General features: G+C 35.8%; 2 protein-coding genes across 4 annotated transcripts in view; one reads left to right on the forward strand and one right to left on the reverse strand.

Moving 5' to 3' along the window:
- Positions 1-8,520, reverse strand: part of LOC120339312 (uncharacterized) — a 28,037-nt gene extending 19,517 nt beyond the window's left edge. The window contains exons 1-7 of one of the 3 annotated variants that reach the window (XM_078116001.1): positions 7,285-8,520; positions 5,465-7,040; positions 4,776-4,927; positions 4,298-4,409; positions 3,569-3,739; positions 2,111-2,275; positions 29-175 (exon numbers count right to left, since the gene is read on the reverse strand). In XM_078116001.1, the coding sequence (XP_077972127.1) occupies positions 29-175; positions 2,111-2,275; positions 3,569-3,739; positions 4,298-4,409; positions 4,776-4,927; positions 5,465-5,696 (979 nt within the window). In that variant the 5' untranslated portion in view covers positions 5,697-7,040; positions 7,285-8,520. Of the gene's footprint in view, positions 1-28; positions 176-2,110; positions 2,276-3,568; positions 3,740-4,297; positions 4,410-4,775; positions 4,928-5,464 lie in introns of all 3 variants that reach the window. The other 2 variants (XM_039407403.2, XM_039407404.2) reach the window with 2 other exon arrangements.
- A 4,195-nt stretch (positions 8,521-12,715) lies between these two features.
- LOC120339294 (uncharacterized) lies at positions 12,716-16,003 on the forward strand. The gene is made up of 2 exons (XM_078116298.1): positions 12,716-13,055; positions 13,314-16,003. The coding sequence occupies exon 2, from the start codon at positions 13,314-13,316 to the stop codon at positions 13,767-13,769; it is 456 nt and encodes a 151-aa protein (XP_077972424.1). The 5' UTR covers positions 12,716-13,055; the 3' UTR covers positions 13,770-16,003.
- The last annotated feature ends 8,651 nt before the right edge of the window (positions 16,004-24,654 follow it).

Here is a 24,654-nt window from a genome sequence, read left to right on the forward strand (position 1 = left end):
ATCGTATTTTGTTCGATATTGTTCTTACCTGAAAGTTTGAGAGCCTTTGAAACTGGCAAATGGAAGAGCGGCTGTTCGTCAAGATGATGTTGAAAACAAGCGATACGAGCTTCACTCAAACTGACATAAATCAATCCGTGACTTGCTGCGGACATGTAAGACTCCTTCACAGTCACTGTAAAGGTATATTTATTAAAAAAAATTCCCAATAAGTAATGACAGAAACGGAATCCTATACAATAACAGGAAGGTATCGAATTTGTGAAAGAATTTTAACAAAAAATATTCCAATTTAAGTAAGTAAGGGAGGATGTTATTATTTGCGAACAGACAAAATAAATTTTACATAATGATCCATAAATACTGAGCCACACAGATTCAAAACGACGGTGGTATGACCAATGAGGAACAAAAAGAATGTTGTATGTTCACATCATACCAGAGCAATCAATCTAGAATATTCTAATCAATAAATAAAAATAAAGTAAAATGAAAACAATTGAGAGCATGGAACACATATATGTGATATTATATTTTGACAATTGAACCCTTGATACGCATATAGGGCATGGCTCAAATTGAATATACTACTTATTCTAATACATTCCAAAATAATGCATTTTCTAAATTGGGTCATGTTCCGCAATAACACTGAGAAGTCTGTGTACATTCAAAAATTTTGGATACAGCAGAAAAAGCTTAGATGAATCGTGTAATGATTGTTCTCTAGTCTAAATAAAAAAACTATTATAAAACTATTATTCATAAAGCCAAGAATTTAAAAAATTTGGATACAATCAATTTTAAATCAATTCATTTTGGAGAACCATATTCCATAATACATAGATTTTGGGTCAAATTGTAACTGATATTACAGTGTGTTGTTAAGGTTTGACGGTTGATATTCTGCATATCTCAAATATATGTAATTCCAAAGAATGGCGTCAACAAAACAGGTTTCTTTTGTTATCCTAATATCATATTTCAGAAGGTACGCTTGTTGATGCTATAGGATCGATTGTTTTTCATCAGACCACCTTCGTAAAAAAGTGAATACTTATCACGAATCACGATAATTTATATTTTGAATATCATGATCGATAATTTCCACTGCAAAGAACAGACGTTCGCCATTGTTGCAGAAATGTATTTTTAAATGTGCGAATGCGTTTCCTACTTTAATATCAATTACTAATCAATAACGACAAAGAGCTGAAGCATTGGACCAATCCATTAGTTTTGTAATTCTGCGTAGCATATATATGTACAAAATAAAAAAAATACAATTAAAAATATGTTCAGATAGATATTTGAAAATAATAAAAAAATGTGAAATCCAAAAGAGAGCAGCAAAAAAACTGTACAAATAAACCCCTTTATACTAGAAGCATGTTTTAATGGTACTGTAAGTTCATTTTTTTTATTTAAATTATTTATATATTTTATTTTTTAGACTATGAAACGAAAGAGGCAAACCAAAAAATACCTTGTAACCAGCCAGGTTTTATGTTTATAAACGGTATGATACCATTACATGATTCCTAATATAAAGTGTAGCAATCTGGACAATAATTATGGATTTAAAATGTATTCCCCCACAAAATATATTATTAATATTTTATAATGGATGTCTGTACAAACCACATAGTTTAATAGTGAACCACAGCGTATAAAACTATACCCAGAGGCAATTTAGGTATAAATAAATACTCAATATTACACACCACGGCATTATAGAAAGAGTAATTTTGCAAGTAAAACAAACATTTCAGGTTATATTCGTTGTCTGTTTCTGAATCGGATATTTTACAGTAACACAAAAGCAAATATGAAAGAAGAATGCAACAAAAAATACTGGGCAAATAATGTATTCTATTAATATATAACTAAGGGGTCTCTTGAATTCTCTTTACAATTTCAAAATGCTGGCTTTTTTTTTTAAATGAGAAAAGAAATAGGATTTTTCGAAATTATACGCTGCAAAAATATCCGTACAATTTTTTGTCTCGATTCTGATGCATAATTCAGCGTAATGAGCGGCTAAAATATGACACTATTAGAATATTTTAATGATTTTGAAATACATTCAATAACATTCGATAGAACTCACCACAATTAAGCATTTTGGCCACTTCATCTATAGAATAGTTTGGAAACTTTCCTTGAAGTAGATTGAACTTAGTGTAAAGGATCAAATTTATCCAATCTAACACAGTTTCCATGTTTTCATGCTGAAGATAGGTGTAAGTGATACCATTGGCATGCTGTTTCCCACCTGATAAATATTAAACAGAAATTATTTAAGCAAATAAATACTCAAAACATTCGGATATCTTAAGTAGCTTATTCAGTTGATTCAACAGCATAATTTCAGGAAATATTTTAGGGTACAAACAATTATACAAATATATAAATTGTATGTATACATATCTATGTATTACACAAAATACAATTATATACTTTTTTCTGCATTATATTGCACTTTTGGGAAAAATAAAATTGAGATGACTCGTTTAATAAGAATTCCGAAATTTTTAATAATTCAGAATATGTATGACGAAAGATTTTACTTTTAACAGAATTTTAAATAATACCGGTAAGCTAAGCGTTATTTTAAAATGGTGTTTACAATTTTAAATAATTGATAACTGGCATATATTTTGACTTATATATATAACATGTCAATAGTTAAAACCAAAACAAACTCCCTTGAAAAATGTCAGAAGCGACCAATTAGGATAAAAAATTCTTCAACAAACCTTCAATAAATTAATTACAGTAAGCTATATATAAGTAAGAATAACATAGAATCAGTGCTTGATATATTAATCTTATATGCAAAGAATTAAAAAAAATTGCACAAAAAAGGCTTGAAATGATGAATTTCAATTACAGGAGATTGAGGCAGAAATGGATAGAGCAAGGCTCATAAATTATCGAAAATTTCCAGGAAAGAGGTGGTTGCCATTTGTTTTAACAGTTTGAATATAGTAATTTGAGCAAACCAAATATCCAGCCCTCACTGTACAATATATTCCTAGCTATAGGTTAAAAATACAATTTTAGTTAATTATTAACACATTGCGTCGAATCTAAATTTCAAGCTTATGATGACATTGTTTGACCCCTCATTGAGTGAATTAGAGATAGTCATTTACAAGTTGACATTTGACAAGGCTGAGCTGTTAAAGTGTGAGCAGTATTTTATATTCTTACTAATTTTGACGAGAGCTTAATATGCATAGATTAATCGTCATAATCATTGTTTTTTTATTTAATAACGTGAATGATTGTTATTAAGCTAAATTTCCCTATTCTATTTATAAAAATTGTTCATATCAGCATTATGACAGGTTAAATCGCAGCATCATGGAATAATCTACAACACCAAAAGGTAATTTTAAAATGATAAACTTATGTGAACTTTTTATTCAGTTTCGTTTTCAACATGAAACACAACTCAGAGTTGGGATAAAATGAAGGCCAACTAGATTATTTAAAATATCAACTTCTTGATCTCATTTAATATTATACCTTCATTAAGAAGATCAATAATAAGCATTATTACCAGTGCTGGCACTGCTTGTTCGATAAGTTAATTGGACGCCATTTTCTCTTCCTATGCGTTTTGAATTGAACAAGACTGTTTCAATATTCTCGATGTGAATTTCTTCATTTTTAGCATCAGACGTCAAGTAGAGTTTATCATTCTGAAGAACGGCGCAGCATGGAAAACTACCTGTTATGATAACACACAAAAAAATTGATTTTGCAGTCTCGCAGATACAAAAATAGTACACAATACACATCAGACATTATGAATCACACAATTCAAATAGTCAAGGTAAATACCCATGAAGGTTTATTCCCTAGAATGTAACAATTTTATTTCCCTATATAGTTCCTCATTATTGCACTATGGAGGAATGATGACGAAACTATGGTGAAACAGATCATCATCTGAATAACTTGATACCCCAAATATTTAAAACGAACAATTGAATACTTCTAAAAATAGCAGAATTCATATTCAACAAGTCCTATGCTTTCCTAACAATAATAACGAATTGAGCTAACATTCATTCATGTTCCCAAGTTAAATTCGATGTACATATACTTAAAAGGTTATCCTAGGATAGGATCGAATTTTCATAGGGGAGAGAAAAGCCGATAAGGCAGCGTAATCAAATGGCAAACGACTGTATCTTGTCCAGATACCAGTTCATGTCGGGTATTGGATTATTCAGCCAGTTATCATGTTGCATGGACTTGAATGCTTGTGAATTAAAAAAATTACCTTTTGGCATAGGTCTGGCGAATTGAATTCCGATAAAAGATTTTCCAGCAGTTTTGGGAATTTCTTCTCCGACACCAGAACCTTTTCCATATTTATAATTGATCCAGTATTCCTTTGAAAATAATTATTACATAAAATAATTTATTTATAAACCGTTCCCAGGTGGGCAAACGGTGAAAAACACAATACTGATCATTAGCAAAACATGACTTAAAAAAAAGTTTGTATACAACAATAGAAATAAATTTAGTAAAATAATACTGAATACAAAAGAACACATGATAAAAATAGGCTAAATCAAAGTGAGGCAATAACACATTTTACAAATTGAAAATGACCATGAATGTAACATGATTCCACAATATATAAATAATTAACTTGAAATATTCAAAAATATATTGAATAAATTCGGAATTTAATAAAACATCATAAAACCCTTGAATGAACCAAGGCACGACGCAACATATCAGCATCTCACTTTGTGTTTTATGCCATCACTGGCAGTTGGCCTATATTGCCATGCTGGAACATTGCTGAGTAATTTTTGATTGACTTTTTCATTTCCATGAATTCGCATCTGCTCGAAATCTTTTTCTTCCCAACGCTGGTACATACTTGTTGACAGAATTCCTAAAACATTTATAGTTATCTAGTTTTTAAAAAAAATCACAAGCACAAACATACATGGCTATTAAAAGGTTCAGAGCTATCTCAAAAATTGCAAAAAAGTACGCTTTACATAGAAATAAAATAAACAACATGTCACGAGTGAATCAAATTTGTTTCTTCACGTGTCATGTTCAGACTGCCAATATACCAAAATTTGATTGAAATTAGTTGGCCATAACCAACTACAAATTATTCTTGTTATATACACCATACATTGCAGACCAAAGAGATGAAAACCTAATCCATAAAACAAGGACTCTGGGAAATGTGTTCCACAAATAACCAATATAAACAAAACAAACACGAGAATTCACACAGAAGTTGAAATATACTCAAATTTGAATTTATTGAAATCAAATTTAATGAGATGAAAGGCATTCCAGTGTAAGTTATTAAAGAAAATATATATTGGTAATAATATTTAAATGCTTGATGCTGAAACAAATATGTACATCGAGTAAATGTAAATTACTTCGTATTAAGAAAAAATTAACTAACCTGTGACTGTGCTCTCTGGATTAGTGGACTGATCAAGCGCCTTACAGTGGTTTTCTTGCTCAATGTGAACAAGTTTGCAATCGTCACAAACAAATATCCCATATGACAATACTGCCCATGCAGTTTCAATGCTAAGTTGCATTCCACAGTCGGCACAGAGGCCATTTTTATTCACTAGCAGTAACTCTTCTATTTTGGCTTGGGTGTTGTTTGGATGTAAACCAAAATTCATGATCACCTCCTCACAATATCTGTGGCATCAAATATGCTACCAGTATCAAGAATCTAAGAATATTAATAATGAAAATATAATAAATTTGGAAAAAGTTCTGCTCAACGGGGAATTTTAAAAACTAAAAGGACCTTGGTCTACTACTAAAATATGACAACACACGCTTCATGTAGTGAACGAATCCCAGATACCTATAAACTTAAAATTGCAGCACATCAATATAATGACAGTGTTTTACTGTTCAATTGAAGATAGCTTTCAATTTATGTCAATAACATAGCTTAAAAAGGTCGCTTGTATAAAATTTCTCGAGTACTGAACTTTAAAAAGTAGAAGGGCACACGTCACACTATTACATCATCATCCCTATGAATCTCCTGTTAGAATGGTTTCTTCTATAAAGCTTTTCATAATCAAGCGTCAAGGTTTTTAAAACTATAGTATTGTGGGAAATTGCATATTTGGTATTTTATCAAAATTGAGCATAAAATTGCAGTATAAAATCAGTTTTACAGTGCATGACACTCTTTAAAAGGAGTGAGACTGTGGATGATGTCTTATTGAGTGCACCAGATTTAAAGCATCAAGCAAGTTTATTAATAGTAGATTAAAATACCACTGTATAAACACTATAATTATTAAAAAATTTATTCTACTCATAGAATAAATGACTAGTTCACAACTGCTGATACAGCAAACAATAATACACTTTCTTAACTGGAGAAATTCTTCGAATAGCTATCAAGACCTAACAAGATCAAATAAATAAATTCTTCAGGATGTATTAGCAAAAGTGTTACGTTCACAACTATCACGCCAATCAACACTTGATTCACTGTATGTCACCTTGAGAACAGTGTACATGTACTCGACTGAACCAAATATTTTTTCATATAAATATGATAATCTCCAAATTGCATCCTTTTGTTCAGTATCGAGGTTTAGTTGGTGATATTATTACCGTAATTATATCATGGTATAAGATGTACGAGTTGTGAATAAAGCAAGTATCATTATTGGCACATTTAGGAAAGATGTGCAGAATTAAGCTCAAAAAATGATTGATATTCGATGATTAATATGATCCAGCTAGAAGAAAGAAAAAATTCAAGCGTTTTTCACTATTTTTGATTTAAATTGCTTCATTCGACATAAGAAGCAAGAAGAGACAAATAAAAATAAATACTCGAAGAAAACAATAAGTTTCAAAGAAAATTGCAGTATTGCACAGTAAAAACTTTTGAGATTACATGAAAAAGAAGGTAAACAGCATACTCTATTATTGATAGGTTGAGTGGAGAATAATATAGTCTTGTTATTCGAGTTCTGTCAATCTACTGTTCTCTGGGAAAAAAACCTAATATATTTCACTACAGGCCAATTAATAATTAAATATAAACATATATTTTACAAAATATAGTGTTGTCACATATCATACTTCGGTAAATATTATCTAGACAAGATCTGAACTAGCTAAGAGACATTTGTGAATGTAGACATGCACGACAAATGTAAGTTTGACCGCATATTTCTGACACCTGGAAAATGATATAGCAAACCTCTACCGGTATACATTTAATATATTTACCAATTTGTTTTGCCAGATACAAGATTCGCCTGCTGGTTCAGCACTTGTTTAACCTTTTTGCATGGCAACATGGGGTAATTGCGTCAAATTTTATAAGGATTTTTTCAGTATTTCTTATAAAAGATTTACCATTCAGCAATTGCTGCATTTAATATAGACCTACTTCTGTTATTAAACATGGAAAGACTTTCAATGCCAATTCGAAAAATTTTCAAGTTTAGGCTATACAGCTATACTGATATATGTATGTACAGTATGTATGTCAATATTTCAATGTGCAATGCCACATTCTGATTTTCAGCAGTTCAGATATCTGGATATTGATGTACTAATGTATTTAAGGGTGGAGTCAATTCTGCAATTTGCAAGAAGAGTCGCATTCATTACACGTATACAAGACCTACTAATTCTATCAATGCACTCAAAATTTTAGTAGCAAACCAGTATCCTGAAACATTCTCATCCTGAAAATATTCTTACGTTTATCTGCCTTCGGGCAGTCTGGTAATGAACTACAGAAACGCTCTTGAAGCGGTGCGTCGCCAAAGGGTTTTCTCGGGAACGCATCGCATAAGTTCGGGTCGAATAATTGATGCTTATTGGACGAAAAATATTGCTGACGCAGCTTTATTGTTGTAAAACGATTTATTGATAGGAAAGAAAAACATTTCGCGGATCTATAGAAAGTACTGGAAACTAAATACCAAGCAGAAAACGGAACGGAAAGGCATGGCAACCCAAACAAAGCAGTGCGCATGCGTACAATAAAGCCTCAGAATCGCAACAAACCAACGCAACGCCCAAAGAACTAAACGACGGTTGGTGGAAATGGCAGACGGTACGTGATGGTGTGGGGTCACGTGACTAACAATATTTGCGTTGGCTTTGAAGAGAGCAATCTCAGTGATTGAACAAAGGCATATTTGCTGATTCGTCTCCGCTGCGTCATCGTACGTGTGTCTTCGATGTCCTTTTTTTAATTTTGCGTCGCTATCACGCAATAAAGATGTGTTATGATAACCTGGGTTTACGGTCAATGTGCGGTGCTTGAAACGCGCATCTAACTATCCTGGTAATATATTGTTTCAAATCTTGTAACCCACACGTTCTTACTATTTTCGGTATAAACAAATGGGTCAGACTTTAGTTTAGACTAGACATTTTAATTTTCTTTCGATTGTGTGATCAATCTTAAGTTTGTATTTACACTGTTATGTCCTACGAGTTCTGCAAAATCGTCATGGACCATAAAAACGCATTGTATCCTTTTGCTTTGCCTTTATTAACTAATTTAGTTATAGAGTACAAGAAAATCTAATTGAATCAAATGACGATATTAATTTTCAGAATTTTGTTATAATAATAAATGTTGAAGTACAAGTTTGTTCATCATCGAACTAAAGTGTTTCTCACATTTGATATGGCTGCTTCTCAATACTTAAGAATATTTCTAATATGATACACTTTCGATGCGTCGTGTAGAAGGCGCTATTTAGTTGACGTTGCAATTAATTTTGGTGCCTGAATATTTTTTTTGATTTTAGAATATTCTAAAATCTAAATGACTGGCGCCCCCTTTGCGCCCTCCTCTGTACCGTTGTAGTTCTGTTTTTGTCTTTACGTGAGTTGGATGATTTATGATGGTGCCTTTGAATTGTCATGTTAGATTTTACAAATATAAAGGAAATTGCAGAATTTGATTTTAAACGCTGTCTGCAGCCTGTGGGTTCCCCCGAGTTGGTGAAAAACATTTCGACTTCGTGTTATTACAAAAAGTTTGACCAATGGCATCAGATTGGAGCAAAATGCCGGCGTGACCCGGCTTCTGACCCCAGACTAAAGTTAGATGCCGTCCCGTTCCCAACTTTCGATATCGACAACATTTTTAAAGGCGAACTTGGCGTCGGCATTCGACTGACCTTTCCCGTATGGTACATTGTTGAAATTCAACATGTTTATAAATTTAATTGGAAGAAACACTGAATGCCGTGTAGCACACTCCTATTTGATGAAGGCTACTAAAAATAATAATTTGTGAACAAAAAATAATGCGAGATAATATCCGAATTGGGATTTTTTGGTTTAGATGTATATATATAATATATCTGAAATAGGTTAATGAATCACATGTTCGAAATTTGATTGACGTAATTGGAAATAATGCAGATGCAACAACGTTGTCAAATTCAATCATAATAAAACTGTTTACTTACAAAAATTATGGCAAGATCTAAAAGAAATAAAGGAAGGGGATATTAATTGATCTTTCATCTAATTCCAAATCATCCCTTTCACTGTTCACTTTTATGTACTGCCATATGGTTGACAAAAACCTCCCAGTACAACTAGTATAAAATTATGGCATAGCGTGATTATATTATTTCGATTGCAAAAAAACTCCTATGAAAGTTGGTGGACTCTGTCATGCACGCCAATTTCATCTGTTCATATCTGTGCGCCCTTGAGCTATCGCATTTAAACTGATGATCCAAAATCTGAAGGTAGTTTGATTTGATGATAAATATGACTACCTGAATGTTACATCCGACGAGTAAAAAATAGAATTGTGTTATGCAACATTTAGTTTAATTTGGCCACAAAGGTTTGTGGCGTACTTAACAAGAAAAAGGTTGAGAACCACTCATCTAGGTTATCCAAAACCTCACGAATATGCCCCAAAAGGGTGACCGTACATTTGAACCCATACATTTGCACCCGTTTATCCGCTGGTTCAATCTATATGAGGGTGATGAAATCAGCACCGGATTAACCATTAAACAATATAAGCACGTGCACGTGTTTAGGGCACCAAGCAAAGAGGGGCACCACAGAAATTTTAGAACAGAATTTTATATAGTTTATCGGTGTTTATTAAAATATTACGAGTTCACCAGACGACTCAAACTTCAAAATGTTCGCTTATTTTTCGTCTTCAAGTAGGCGATCATATTAACCTTCTTTATTAAAAATATACACTGAAACTTTTTCTTGGACACGAAATGGGCCTATGAGTCGTTTTCTTAAATTGTTGTTGTTTTTTCTTTTTAGTATTCTCTTTGTTGCTGCATTTTTGTTTTAAAAAAATTTCTCTTCAACAATTGAACCAATGAAATATTTACACTCTGCGGCGGTTCCACGATCGCATTTCAACGATCTAGTGGTCAGCGAAGTCGGGAGTTTTTTGATAATGTAGACCAGGGTGGTCAAGACCCTGTCATGCTGATACATTCCGTGCGGCTCACAGAACAGTTTTAGTGCATATTTGTATCTAATGGAGGAACGTTTTTGAGTTTTTTCAGCCCGAGATTCAAAGCTTTTTTCTGACGCTTTGTGCCTTTATTTTAGTAAAACACTCCTCTGTTTTTAAGCGTCGGCCATATGACAGTAGTGACGAAACGCAGAGCCGACTTGACGCCCCGCAATCCAGTTTTTTTAGCTAGGTCCCGAAATACCAACTTAGACGGACTTGGTTGGTATTTGACGATGGCACTAAGCTTGCTCGCGCTGCAAGTTTTTAAATTACCCAATGTAACAATTCGTAATAAAATGAGTGTCGCAAGAAAGGTGACATAAGGAAATCAAGGGGGAAACGTATTTCCTTGCCCATCACACAGTCTCTGGCTTGATTTCAAGTAATATCTGTCACGAAAGAATATAATTTGAAGCGAGATGCGCAAAATACAACGGTAATTCTTGGGAATTAACTTTAAAATAACTGAAGGCTTTATTTATCTTCTTTAAAATAACGCCACCCATACAACATAATAATAGTCTGATTAGAACGGTAAACTCCCGTTGTTCATTAAATTTAAAGTAAGTGAATTCGCGATATTTTGATCACTTTTAGGTTTACTCGACTCGGCAGTAAACGGCCGATATCTATATCGGCTATATATGACAGTTATAAAACCTAAAAATATTCGTAAAAGTTGTTTTATTTACTGTTGGTTGTGATTATTTTTAATGGATAATACACTTATGTGGTTTATTGTTTAATTGAATTACACATGAGGGGGCACCAAAGTCTTCAGTGCTTACTGCTTAGGGCACCAAAAGGGCTTAATCCGCCCCTGGCTAAAATCCATGGGTTAGGGTTAGTATGGGTTCGAATATCCGTAAAAAAGAAGATTTCCACATGTGCAATAGTATGCGGGTACAAATGTCGTGAGTTCAAATGTAATGTAGCCCCAAAAAAATGATGCAAAAAGGCTCCCATTTACAGTAGTCATATCCCAGTGCAGGAGATTCACGCAGCAGATTCCATTGTGGTCAAAACTAAGCCAAGTAGATCCACCTGGGCCCCTGAAAGTTTGTGTATAGATCTTTCGTGTCACTGTGAAAAATCTTGACCATCATTGTACTACTTGGTTCGGATAAATTCATCTTGGGTTATACACAGGTTTGCCATTAAAAAAAACTATTTAAACTCTACCTTTCATACGCAGTTACAGACATTTTAACATTTCTTATCAAATCTACAGTACTGTTTGGTTTTCGTGCTGAACAGGTTGGCAAGACGATATAATGACTTTTTTAATCGAACGTTTCCAACCAACCGTCGAGCCTAATTAAGTAAAACAAACAGCCGTTAGAATAGTTTCGACGGTTTGGTGCATTGTCTGGCAGCAAACCAAAGAAAAAAGAAATTTCGACGCCGATCGGCAAAGAAGTAAACAAGGAAGTCGATAACCGAGAAAAGTCTTTTGTATTTATTTGACGTCACGTCTCGTTATCAAGCTTTGCGACTTGATTGGCTGTATTGTGCACGTGATAAAAGCTGAAGGGTTGATTGGTCAACGATATCAATCGATAAAAATGGTTGCCAGGATTGTATATATTCACACAAAAAAGAAAACGTTAGACGTGTAGAAAATAAATTGAGAATTTCAGAAAAACGTCTAAATAAAAGTTGTCAAGGTATCAACAAAAGAACAGCTTGTTGAGCACGCTATTATTTTGCATATTGGGTGTTATTATGAAGTATAATCTATGAAGCACTTACGAGCAGCTTCACTTTTGAGGTCATGAATGTCGAATCCACTCTATCAGTATTGTACATTAAAAGACTGAGTTGTGATAATTAAGCTAAGAAAGCTTGTGTTAAATGATCTCTGTATTCACGAGCAATCTGTACGTTTACGTCTGACGTAAACAATAAAAGCTACCTCGACCTAAATCGGAATCTGGCAACATCAAAAGCTGTCGCCATTTCTTTTCTTTGTTTCGCCCTGCGGCGCTCGTAGTTCTCTTTTTCGCGTCATATTGAGTCGTTGTCTGACTATACGCTGAGCGGTTTGTTCACAGACTTTTTTTGGTGTATAGATGTAGGTCCGTCCGTTCATTGGTGTTTTGTAGTTTACCGAAAATAAAGAAATGTTAGTGAAGTTGTTCGCATATAGCCTACCGGTACCTGTATACGCTATGACAGTAATGCTTTTATTCAGTTATTACTGCGTACAGAAAAAGATAAATTAATGAATTGAAACATCGATTGATAAATACAGTTTCAGAGTTTACGGTAGGGATAGAATGAAATGGAGTCAGAGGTAGGGACAGCAGGATCAAATAATTTAGCCTCTTGTGTAACTGCATCGAATAACCATAATTCTGTAATTGTGATACTTTCAGATTGTGCTAGTGTATTGTTTGAATTCATAGTTGTTCCTATTACAGTAATATTAAATACATATCATCTTACCGTCTGCTGGAACAACAACTTTGAATACTGAACTAGCAAGCTGTGAATATCTGTTTTTAAAAGAATCACTGAGGTAATAATTTGTTGTACTGCCATACGGTATTTATTAAAATTGACATTTTATCTTTTGTGGAATGATTTAATAGATGGAGGATTGTTGCCTATAAAAAATCGATCTTTGTAAAAAATCCTAATTCAATCTTCTTTTTTTGGGAAGTAGACTATTCCCTTTTCAAAATTAAAACTGGAAGGAAAGTGCTGATACTTGATAATTCAAATATTAAGTGCAAAAATGCAGTGATTAAATATTTTTGAGTGTTACCTTATTTAGATGAAGCGAGAAATGTCAAAGCCGAAAAGACAAAGTGGCAATGTCCACTTAAAGCAAAATCCTTCTTCAAAAGGAGAAAACAATGAAATAACGTTCGTTATACTTCCGCGAGGAGCAGAGCTCCCTCGGTTATCTTCACAACAATTACCTCACACTCAGCAACAAAGGCGAGCAATTGGTTCTCGATTGAAAAGTAACAGCATTTCAGATAAATCGGACTTCAGCTCTAGCGTTTCATCATCTGATGAAACAATGTCAGGTTGTAGTTATGCGGGAGCTGGATTTCACTCCCCTCCCAATGCAGAACTACTTCCATCACCACCCATGCACTGGATGAGCGGTGGCCAACCTACCTCTCACTCTGTGGCAATCAACTTCCAGTTAAACCAAGCGCTTTCCGTTGCTGCCTTGACTTCACATATCAAAGGACTTTTGAAAGTTCCAGCCCAAGCATGAAATCATGCAAATTTCTACATTGCACATTTCATAGACGATGACGGACTTTGTATCTTGTAAAGTTTATTCCTAATGTTTTCTGAGTCAGAAGTTTTATATATTATGCTATGCCTAGCATGTGGTTTGGGTGGATCATACTTTCCAAAAGTTGGATTTAATCAACAAACATGCTAGACAAAATATAATTATCATTCCAAAAAACTTCTACTCAGAGTTGGTATTTGAAACTGCTTCTCTTTCCCAATTCATTCCATTTATATTTTTGTCAATTTTCTGAAGGTGTATCCTCGTGTGCACCCAGCAACTTGCACAGTTTCTTTTTTCTGCTTCTTCCAAAGTTCCTGCAACTTCATGTTGAGCATGAAGATCGTCCTGATGGTGCTGTGCACGTTTATACTTTTCATTAGACAGCGGCAAGTTTTAAATACCAGTATTTTACCGCAATACATGCCAGAGTTTGTATATGATTTTATTTCTTTTGTAATTATCTTGTCAAAGTGCGACTCGTGTCATGAATTGAATATATAAAAGCCTTAATTCTGCAACAATGGTATTTTTTATCTTTTGTAAATTGAATATATATCATCAATTTATGACATGACAAGCAGTGTGTGGGTTATTTTTATTTGAATTAACGACTATGTTGTTCCCCACTCCCCTTTTCCCCCACCTTAGAAAAAGTTTCATTCTATCGGTCTGATTGTTGAATCAAATGAAATTAAGCCGTACAAACTGATGGGCAAATTTTTGTTTACACTGTGCTGTGATTAAACAATTGTATTCAATGTTTGTGAAGTTTTTGAATAGTTCCTAAAAACTTGAAAATATTGAAAGCATGTTTTACATATTATGGTGTTGCATACTCTAGTAACGATTGTTCAACTAGATTGGGAATTTCCACTGTATCATACCAAGCTGACTGAAATGAATTGCGATTTAAGTTTTTTATGTGTGTCAGCGGAATATGACTAGTTGAATTTCCAACTATTGTTCGTAATTTTTTTTAATGATCGCTGCTTTTTGTCCTTTTTTTTCTACTTTCTACACCTTATTTGTGAATGCCATCACAAATAATGTATTGATATGCCATAGTTATTGTGCTTTTAATAGTGATGTTATTACTTTGAAAGTTTTTATTGGCTCATAGAATAAGGTGTGTGAGAGAATTATTTTGTAAAATGTTATTGTTAGTGTTCAATTTGAAAGTATGGTTTCGTAGCAAAAACTCCCAATATATTTTTTTGGATTTGAAAACAAATATTGTTCAAGAAAACTTCATTCGACCCAGGCTAAAATTGTTCTTGTTGAAAACATTTCCACATTAAAATTCCATAATCAGTGTAGTAATTAATACGAATATATATTTGATAAAATTTAGCGCCAAATGTTGACATTTTATTGCAGTTTGAAGGTTGTCCCACCCCTCCCTGTTTTTGTGGCAATCATTGGCCCAAGCTTCGAAACCATATATTGTCAATATTGTGTTAAGGGCATATATCCAGGTTCCATTATAACATGTGAACATTCCCATATAAAATGATTTACTATCCGAAGGCAGTTTTGGAAAATAGAAAAAAAATTTAAGGCAGTTATTTTAAAAATGCTCGGATGGCTGGCATGTTGCCAGTGCTTTCTTGTCACCTCATTGATTCTTAGATCTTCACACCATTTAATTATAGATTGCTATAATTAGGTGGTCTGATCTTCATATTAATTGTTGAAATACTAGATCTCATTTTTTTCAAATAGGGGATTTTGTTTTTATAGATTTTTGCCAACTCTCTATACCCTATAGGATAAATATGAAATGATAATATCCTCATTCAGCCCTTAGGAAAATATCTGGATATGTGCCTGATTTAAATGTACATTTTTTATCTTCACAGCTGGGATTCCAGTATTTACATTATATGTTTTTGTCATTTAAACCATGCCTTTATCCCAAAGAGGAATTGATTATAAGATGTGGACGGAATGACCTGTGACTCAAATCTCCCAACTCTCATCTTATAATCAATTTCTAGATGGGTTTGTCTTGTGAATTAATTTTTTCGTGATGTCTCTATTGCCATATATTGTTCAGTGCTTTTTACAAATGTACCCTTACCTACCCCATTCCATTGACCCCAAAACCGTTTATATACCACCCTTCCTCTCCACAATATTTTGTGGACAAACCAATCCTACAACAATATTCATCCTTCCACCCCCAATTTCTTCCCCCGGCTCTTTGAGCCACCCAGAGTTTGATAACGGAGTTTTGTCAGAGCCGTAGGCTCTAAAAATCTGCATGTGCGGCAATGCCCAATGAGAGGCATTGCTATTGCATGTTTGGAATAGTTCCGATATGATCAGGCGGCAAACAAATGAGGATATGAAGCAGTTGATAATAGGTTGAATTTCCTACCGGGCCAACTTACCGCTTTTAAATTACGTGGCATGGTGTGCTAATTTTTGTGTACAACCACTCCGTCAGTCGGTTGTTTGAGGCAGTTCTTCACCTTGGAAGTAAACCTCTCGGACAAAGCGTTTGACAAATCTGAACCCGTCACTGCAGCTCCACTAGTTGCCTGTGAGACTTTTATTTCGCTTTAGGCAGTAGTTCCAAACCACCGTGCCGCGGCAATGATTATTTTTGAATTTATTTCAAATGGTTCCAATAGGCAGTTGAAAGTTAGCATATTGACTTACAGACGCGCATTTTGATTCGTGAAGAAGATGGGTGTAAACTAAGCTGCTCAGGTATTTGGTCATACTTTAAGCTGAGCACTGAAAATTCTTTTGACGCGGTGAACCTTCTCTGCAACTGTTTATTTACATTTTCTGTATTAAATACAAGGCCGCTTCGCGCATCGCTAAACCGATTCTTTGAATTCTGCGAAAATTAGCCCACGGCTCTTGCTAACAAATAGAAACGACAAATTTGAGGAGTCTTATTTTGGTATTAAGAGTAGGTGTCTTAAGATATTGCCTGACGGCAGTTACAATATCACCATCCACCTGTTCCCTGACACGACCCGCGTTCTCAGGTGTACCGAAGACCACACTATCCTCGGCCTCTTCTGATGACGATGATTGATATAATTCAGTCCCTTCATAGAGTTCAACCTTATCCGTGGCGAACTTCTTCACTTCAGCAACAAGCAGTCGTTCAATTTCTTGCTGATTGATAGTTGAGCACCAGGACCACTTTAACCTTGGATCGAGAACTGTAGCCAATAAACAACGATTAAATGAAGCCTTGTTCTGAAAGTAGGCTCTCGGGCCTGAGGTCTAAGAAAATTGGGGGCCTAAGAAAATTGGAGGTTATAGGCTACTCATTAATGAATCATTTTGAAGACTTGCCCATTCATCTGTTGTAGCACATATGGGTCCAACGGCGCTTTTCAACAATTCCTTTATATTATTTGTCACTTTATCATATATTCCTGGCACAACGGTGTTGGAAAATATTTTCAAGACGGAATAGTGTATCTAGCATTCTATATTTTCATAAGCCGCAAAAACCCCATATTTTCCACCATCGAATACGGCATAAAATCTAGAGCGATCATCTCGGCAATTTTTGATGTTAAGCATCGAGAAACGGGGTGTGAATTGTCATACAATTTACGTTTTGACAAGGCTTCGACGATGGTAGGTTGGCGACTGCTGCATTCCGCTGTAGCATTACTTTCGACGTTGAGTCTCCTAGAATTTAGATCCATCTGATTTTTCGAAAATCTAATGGCAAGTTGACAAGTGCTTAAGCATTGAACTCGTTCTATATGAGGATTTACATTTCCCGCGACTAATTTTATTTGCACAAATGTCGCTTTCAGCCTTTGAACCGTCATATTCACAAATTTTGAACTACTAAGCAGTAATGCACATCTTATAACAGTGTTTCTCAAACTGTGTGCCGCGTGAGAGATTCTCAAGTGTGCCGCGGAGCTTTTTGGATTTCTAGAAAATAAGCTGTTCGTATCACACATAATAAAAAATAAGCTGTTCGTATCACACATAATAAAATAAGCTGTTCGTATCACACACAGACATGCATGCAACTTGAGTAAGATTTGAATATCCATAATTAACAAGACTGATAATATTATTGCATTGTCGTTGTAGTAAGGGGGATTTTTCCGGCATAATTGCATTGTGATGTCATGTCATAAGGTTTTTGTAAACGAGACATCCACCTTTCACCATGTTCACATGAGCGTTGAGTTAGGTCAGTGGTCGGTAAGCTTTATGTACTTGTGGGCCAAATATACACATTTCCGGTAGAGCGCGGGCCATCCGCCTACGAACAATCGCAAAATAAACTTCAAATTATGGCGCATATCCTTCTATTGTTGTGTTAATATCCAACCACAATGAGACGTGTATATGGCTTTTTTTAAATATATTATCCAACAATATATTGTTTTCATTTACTTACCGGTATTCTCAAATCTCAATACGTAAGATGATGTGGTTATGGCAACTTGGTTGCCCGCGGTACGTCGTCCAAATGACAATCTGGCAAGCAAGCACGAAATTTATTCTAAATGTAATGATTTTTAAATAAAGCCCTTTTAAATGTTCGTGAACTTCCTTACGTTTTTAAAATTTAAAAAATCAAAATTAACTCAACTTATAATTACAACCAACGTTGGGATATTCATCAAATAAAATACATACAATCGACGCTATTTACTGCAAACCATACAGCAGAACTTGTTACCACTAAATCCGAGCTGATCCGAGTTGAGACAATAATAAATCTAGGATCAATTTTTGTTTTATGTATTAAGAGTCGGATCATTTGAGGGCCGCAAAAAATTAGTTCGCCAGGAAAGCAAGTTTGGTCGAGTTTTGGCTATCTGCTTGCAAATTCTATTCAATCATCGCTGCAAAAGCTAACAAAATAATCTAGCCATTTGCATCTATACATGGCTCTGTTAACCCGTATTTTCTGCTTTGGTTGAAATTAAAAGCAAAAAAGCGATGAAACCTAGTTTCTTAAAACAGACATCGCATTAAAATTTGTAGAATAATTTGCCCAAGTCTTGCTTAAATTTTTTTGTGTGCCGCAAGATTTTCCTATTTGCCTAGTGTGCCGCGAGCAAATAAAGTTTGAGAACCACTGTCTTATAATGTTGGTGTTAGTTCTGCTCAAATCGTTTTGTTACGTAACAATGCCGGAGTCGTCGATTTTCGGCGTCGTGTGGTTTGATCGCACCGGCCACCGACACAATTACGAAGGCTGTCAAATTGATGTCGAAAACAAAACCTCTTAGTGGCGCACAAAAACGAAGAATAAAGGGCAGAAGAGGAAGAACGTATGAAAAAAATTAAAGTAACCAAAATAAACGAAATATTTGAACCAAAATGGAAACAATTAGGCTTGGGAATACCGAACGTAATTAAGCCTAGCACTGGTGGTATCGGTAGAAAACCAGATGCGTGTTCAATCTCCAAAAGTGATGGCGCCGGCGCGAATGAATTTTCTTCCTAAACTTACACGACAATTATCACTGGTAAGTTACTGATTTTTGAAGCAAATTGAAAAAATTGATATGACGAAGATGATGGATGAGTTTGCTAACACGAAAGCGCAAATTTTAGGTTACTATAGTTTTTATAGCGACATGTTATGCTTTTTGACGAAATAAAAAAAAACTTTGTTTTAGCTTATGTCCGAGAGTTTATGGGGTTATTTCCACGAAATATTTTTGCGGGGGGGGGGGGGGGGGGCACGAGAGTCTTGCTACGCCACTGCGTCCCATCCCTACACCCGCTAACTAAACAACGAAACAAACAAAATCACGAGTTCAACTTCAGTAAGTAGGCTACTGGTACCCATCGGTTCCCAACCTTCCTACCCTGGCGGACCGGTAAAATTAGACTAAATGTACTCGCGGACCGGCAAAAAATTAAAATGGCCGGAACAGAAAAGAATAACATATATTTGCGTAATATAATGCAATGTCGGGCATTCAATATGCTTCTAGACAAAAAAGCACACTTAAAAACATTTCACACGGAGAAAAACTACCAAATAATGTGCCGACCGCATATTTAAAATGGGTGAAACATAAAATAATACCATATATTTGCGTAATAAAATGCGGTGCTGGGTACCCATTATGCGTAAGAAAGGCACGCATAAAATATCTCACATTAAAAACATGCACTATTAACTCCTATGAGAATTTTGCTGCTGTCTCGTTTCCAATATAAGATTGCAAACGAGGCCTCAAAGAAGTTTTTGCAACACGTAGCTCTGCAGCCGATTTCTTTGCTTCGTTTTAATTGAATCTAGTAATGAAAATGTTTTTTCGCATAACGCAGTAACTGGCTGAAAAGACGGACAACAGTTTGATTGCTCGATTACTTGGCGATGGGTATTCGTTATCAAGAGATATATAAAATTGTGATAAGTAATTCTCTTTTAATCTGCACTGTAAAGTAGAATCACCATTTTAATCAAGCCTTTTCTTTTTCATTGGGTTCATCTTAATCCCTCTGGTCACTGCGGCCCATGCTTTTTTGCGCGTCTCGTGACCAGTTGTGGGGTCGCAACAAGTTCATATCTTACTGAAATATTATACTGTTCTTGACGGTTTTTTGGTTTAAACAAGGAGATATGCATTACGTTTTATATGGATAGTCATATTAATCAGAAAAAGCACGCAGAACAGAATAAGCACGCGTGCCGATTTTTAGGCTTCTTAATTTTGCGAGATTTGATGGAGCGCATTCGCGATGAATCGGAGCCGGAAAAGCAGAAAGTGTGAATGATCGGCGCCAAGATGTCGCGTAAGACGGCGCCAACATGTCGCGAAAGACGTCGCAATATGACGGCGGAAGAAAATTGCGTAATAAGCCAACTCAACTTTGTCTACGGTAAAGCGAATGAGACGGCATAAAAACAACAAAACAACGAAATTTCTCGCGGACCGGCAAAAAAGATTCGCGGACCGGCGGTTGGGAACCACAGCGATACACAGCCACAACAGTAACGAGAACATGCTAATTGGTAATATTCTCCCATTATGCTGGCTAAACACCAAAGCGGGACTTTGGGCTGACCGGCCGGGACAAGACGTTAAAAAGTGGGACTGTCCCGCTATAGGCCCCGTATGGTAAGCCTCTTATACGATTTTCTTCTTTATTGGACACGTTTAGTGGCCATAACGATCGTTTCAAAATTTTGTTGTTATTGGACACGAAGTGGACATAACGATCGTTTCAATATTATGTTGTCGTTGTTGTTGTTCTTGTTCTTTGACACGTTTTTAAAAGGTCGCTTTTCTCTTCGAATACTGGACCAATTGCTTTGAAATTTTCAGTGGTTAAAGATTAAATTTTTCGCTAGAAGGCTATTACTTTGATTTATTTCAAAATTTTGCGTGAATTCTATGAAATTTGATATTTCGTCTAAAATTTTGCTGTATTATTTTTTATCCATGGGAACACGGATTTTAGTCAGTGTCATGACTGGCTGTACGTTTTGATTCTGCAAAATTCTTGCTACTGGAAATGAGAACTTTTTTGAGGGTACCGGTAGCGTCAAAGGTACCGGTGGGGCTGATTCGCTCTGGTCTAACGTGTCCATCTATTTGTGCGTAGCTCTCTTGTTGTTATTGTTGTTATTTGTCTCCGTCTCCATTTTTAAAAAATCTCTTTTCTCTTCGAATACTGGACCAATTGCTTTGAAATTTTCAGTGGTTAAAGATTAATTTTTTTGCTAAAAGGCTATTACTTTTATTTATTTCAAAATTTTGTGTGAATTCTATGAAATTTGATATTTCGTCTAAAATTTTGCTGTATTATTTTTTATCCATGGGAACACGGATTTTAGTCAGTGTCATGACTGGCTGTACGTTTTGATTCTGCAAAATTCTTGCTACTGGAAATTCAGAACTTTTTTGAGGGTACCGGTAGCGTCAAAGGTACCGGTAAGGACTGATTCGCTCTGGTCTAACGTGTCCATATATTTGTGCGTAGCTCTCTTGTTATTATTTCATAGCAAAATGGCTTTATGAGTAGAAAATGGTCATATTTTGTGGTAGATGTGCCGCGAATATTCAAAGAACTCCATAGTGTACCGCAATATAAAAAAGGGAGTATAAACCCTCGGGTATATACATCGGACTATGATTACTTTTGACATATAGCTCACTCAATTTAATTTACATACTCTGACGGCAATTCTGACTTGACGAATATAGATAGATAAGATAAGTTTATTTCGACTCCATAATCAGCAGAAAGGCGATAAAACGGTTGATAAAAACTAATAAATAGAAACTGATTATGAAATCAGGAGAAATCAATTGGGTTTCAACAGACATTCTTCTTCGGAAACCTTTTAAATTTTGCCAGTGTTAAATTCCATCGGAGAGCACTAGGTACCAGCATGGTTGTTAACATGATTCCCTGGTACTACTAGTTTGCGTAATCTTTCGTATGAGCTGGGCGTGGCCATCATATAAATTCTGTAATGTAGATTCACAACTTAGATGAACGACCAAGAATCCAAGCTTTATCGCTAATTTGAAATGGAAACAAACATCGTATAATATGTAGTTAGACCATGGGTGTGCAATGTGCGGCCAGCAGCCCGACCCACCAAGCCGTTTGATGTAGCCCTTGTCAACACTCAAATTCCTTTGCGCCATATTGGTTAGAGATGTTCCCAAATCTGTTTGCTTCGCCAGATATAATATCAAAGAAGTAGATTGTTTTTAGCCTTAACAACATATTTTCTTTGATCTTCCACAATAGGGTGTGCGACAAAGAATACAACAGACAGAAATGCACAATAACTTGCGGCGCCCGTGAGCGCCGTGATGCAGCTCGATAATAGACTTCAACGAAACTTGTCATAATTACGGTTCCATCGCAAGTAATAGCTATCAATAGCGCATCATTGCCACCAGGTATATTCATATCGATGATAAATAAAGCACAACCGGTGATAGCAAAACGATTCAATTTGCCAACGTTTCGGATTTATATTCAGAAATACTTCAGCAGGGCATGATATGGCAAGCACCAGTGGCGGCGCGTCAATAGGGCCAACCGGGGCATTGCCCCGGTTGTTTTTTCGGTATAATAAAAAATATTCGAAAAATACCTCAATATCGGTTGCACAGACTGTCTACACTAGCCATATTCTCCCGACATGGTTCATTTTTCGCTCGCAAAGCCTTCGCCGAACGTCGACGGGGCGACGCCGATTTTGCCCCGGTTGCTCATTGTATATCGTATTCTCTCTTTTATCTTCCACTCGCCGCGTTTGTCTCGTTTGTTTTCTGTTTCTTTTACTAAATCATCGGGGCTGGCCCCGAAATTATGACGACACAATGCCGACGTTTCTCACAACAACGTGTTGACATATTCACGCATTCCTTCTCGTTCGTTGGTTGCTTGAAGAGTTGATAGTTTCCTCGCCTTCGTTTTTGTCGCTTGTTTCGCTATTTGAATCAGTTAGAGACCTTTAGTCCATTTGCTTTCGATTTTCCACATTCCTTTTGAGCTCCTCACTTCTTTCCGGCTTCACATTTCTTAGCCTTAGACCTCATAATGAATAAGGTTGATGCACTACTTCGCACTCCGTTTTCGTAGCTGCCGCTGGAACAAAAATTAGAGGTAGAACGTCTTGGGCCTTATCAACCAAAAAATTGTTCACTGGAACAATCCCATGAGGGAGGAAAGCGTCGGCGTACATTCTGCGCAGAAACTTGGTATAAAAAACACGAATGGTTGTGTTACAGCGAGGACAAAAATGCACTTTTTTGTTTTTATTGCCTACTTTTTGCTACCGCTCGTGACTCACGTTGGTGTAAATTTGGTTTTAGAGATCTTAAACATCTTTCCGAGCGTGCCAGGGATCATCAATCTTCTATGGAGCATCTGGACAATGCAGTAAAATACCGAACATTTGGAAATGCTAATATTGCAGCACAGTTGGATGAAGGACGCGCGGTTTCTATTCGTCGGCACAACCAAAACGTCGAGAAAAACCGCCATGTTCTCGGTCGATTGATAGATGTTTTGAAGTTCATTGGTTGTCACGAGCTGTCCCTCCGTGGGCACGATGAACGGGCTGGCTCTTCTAATAGAGGGGTATTTTTGGATATGGTGGAATACACCGTATCCCTAGATACAGTATTGAGAGATCATCTTGATGCCGCAACTGTTTCGAAAGGGACATCTAAGGATATCCAAAATGATTTGTTCGACTCAATGTATAAAATTTATTTACAACATTTGGCTCTGGAAATTGAGAATTGCCAGTTCCTTTCGATTCAGTCTGACGAGACAACTGACATCACGTGCGTTTCCCAACTGGCTGTGATTTTTCGGTTTGTGAAAGATGGTAAACCTACCGAGAGATTTCACAGCTTTGTTGATCGCACGGCTTGCGGGATATCGGCTGTACTGAAAGAAGTGTTACAGCCTTACAACGCGAAGTCAAAATTGATAGCTCAAACTTATGACGGCGCGGCAGTCATGAGTGGGTCGAAACATGGTGTTCAAGTTTATATAAAAGAAGATTTTCCTCATGCGCATTTTTACATTGTTATGCACACCAATTTAACCTCGTTATTAAAAATATGTGTCTTGATACCCCTCTCGTCCGTATATTTTTTGCAAATGTTTCGGGGTTTTCTTCATTTTTTTCCGTTTCACCGAAGCGCTCTGACCTCCTTCGCCAGATATGTAGCCGCCGTCTCCCAGCTTGTGCACCAACACGTTGGAACTTCCAATCACGCGTGGTGCAGGGCGTGTCCGAAATTAGGTATGAGCTCATTGAGTGTTTCAATGGCATTCAGAGCTCTCCGGTTTGGGACGAACGCTCTGTGAGGGAGGCGGCAGGTCTAAAGCGTCTGCTAGAAGATGATGAGTT

Source organism: Styela clava, chromosome 9, assembly GCF_964204865.1.
Source record: "Styela clava chromosome 9, kaStyClav1.hap1.2, whole genome shotgun sequence".
Lineage (NCBI taxonomy): Eukaryota > Metazoa > Chordata > Ascidiacea > Stolidobranchia > Styelidae > Styela > Styela clava.

Coding starts and splice junctions, on each gene's coding strand:
- LOC120339294 (XM_078116298.1), top strand. CDS start 13,314: ATGAAGCGAGAAATGTCAAAGCCGAAAAGACAAAGTGGCAATGTCCAC.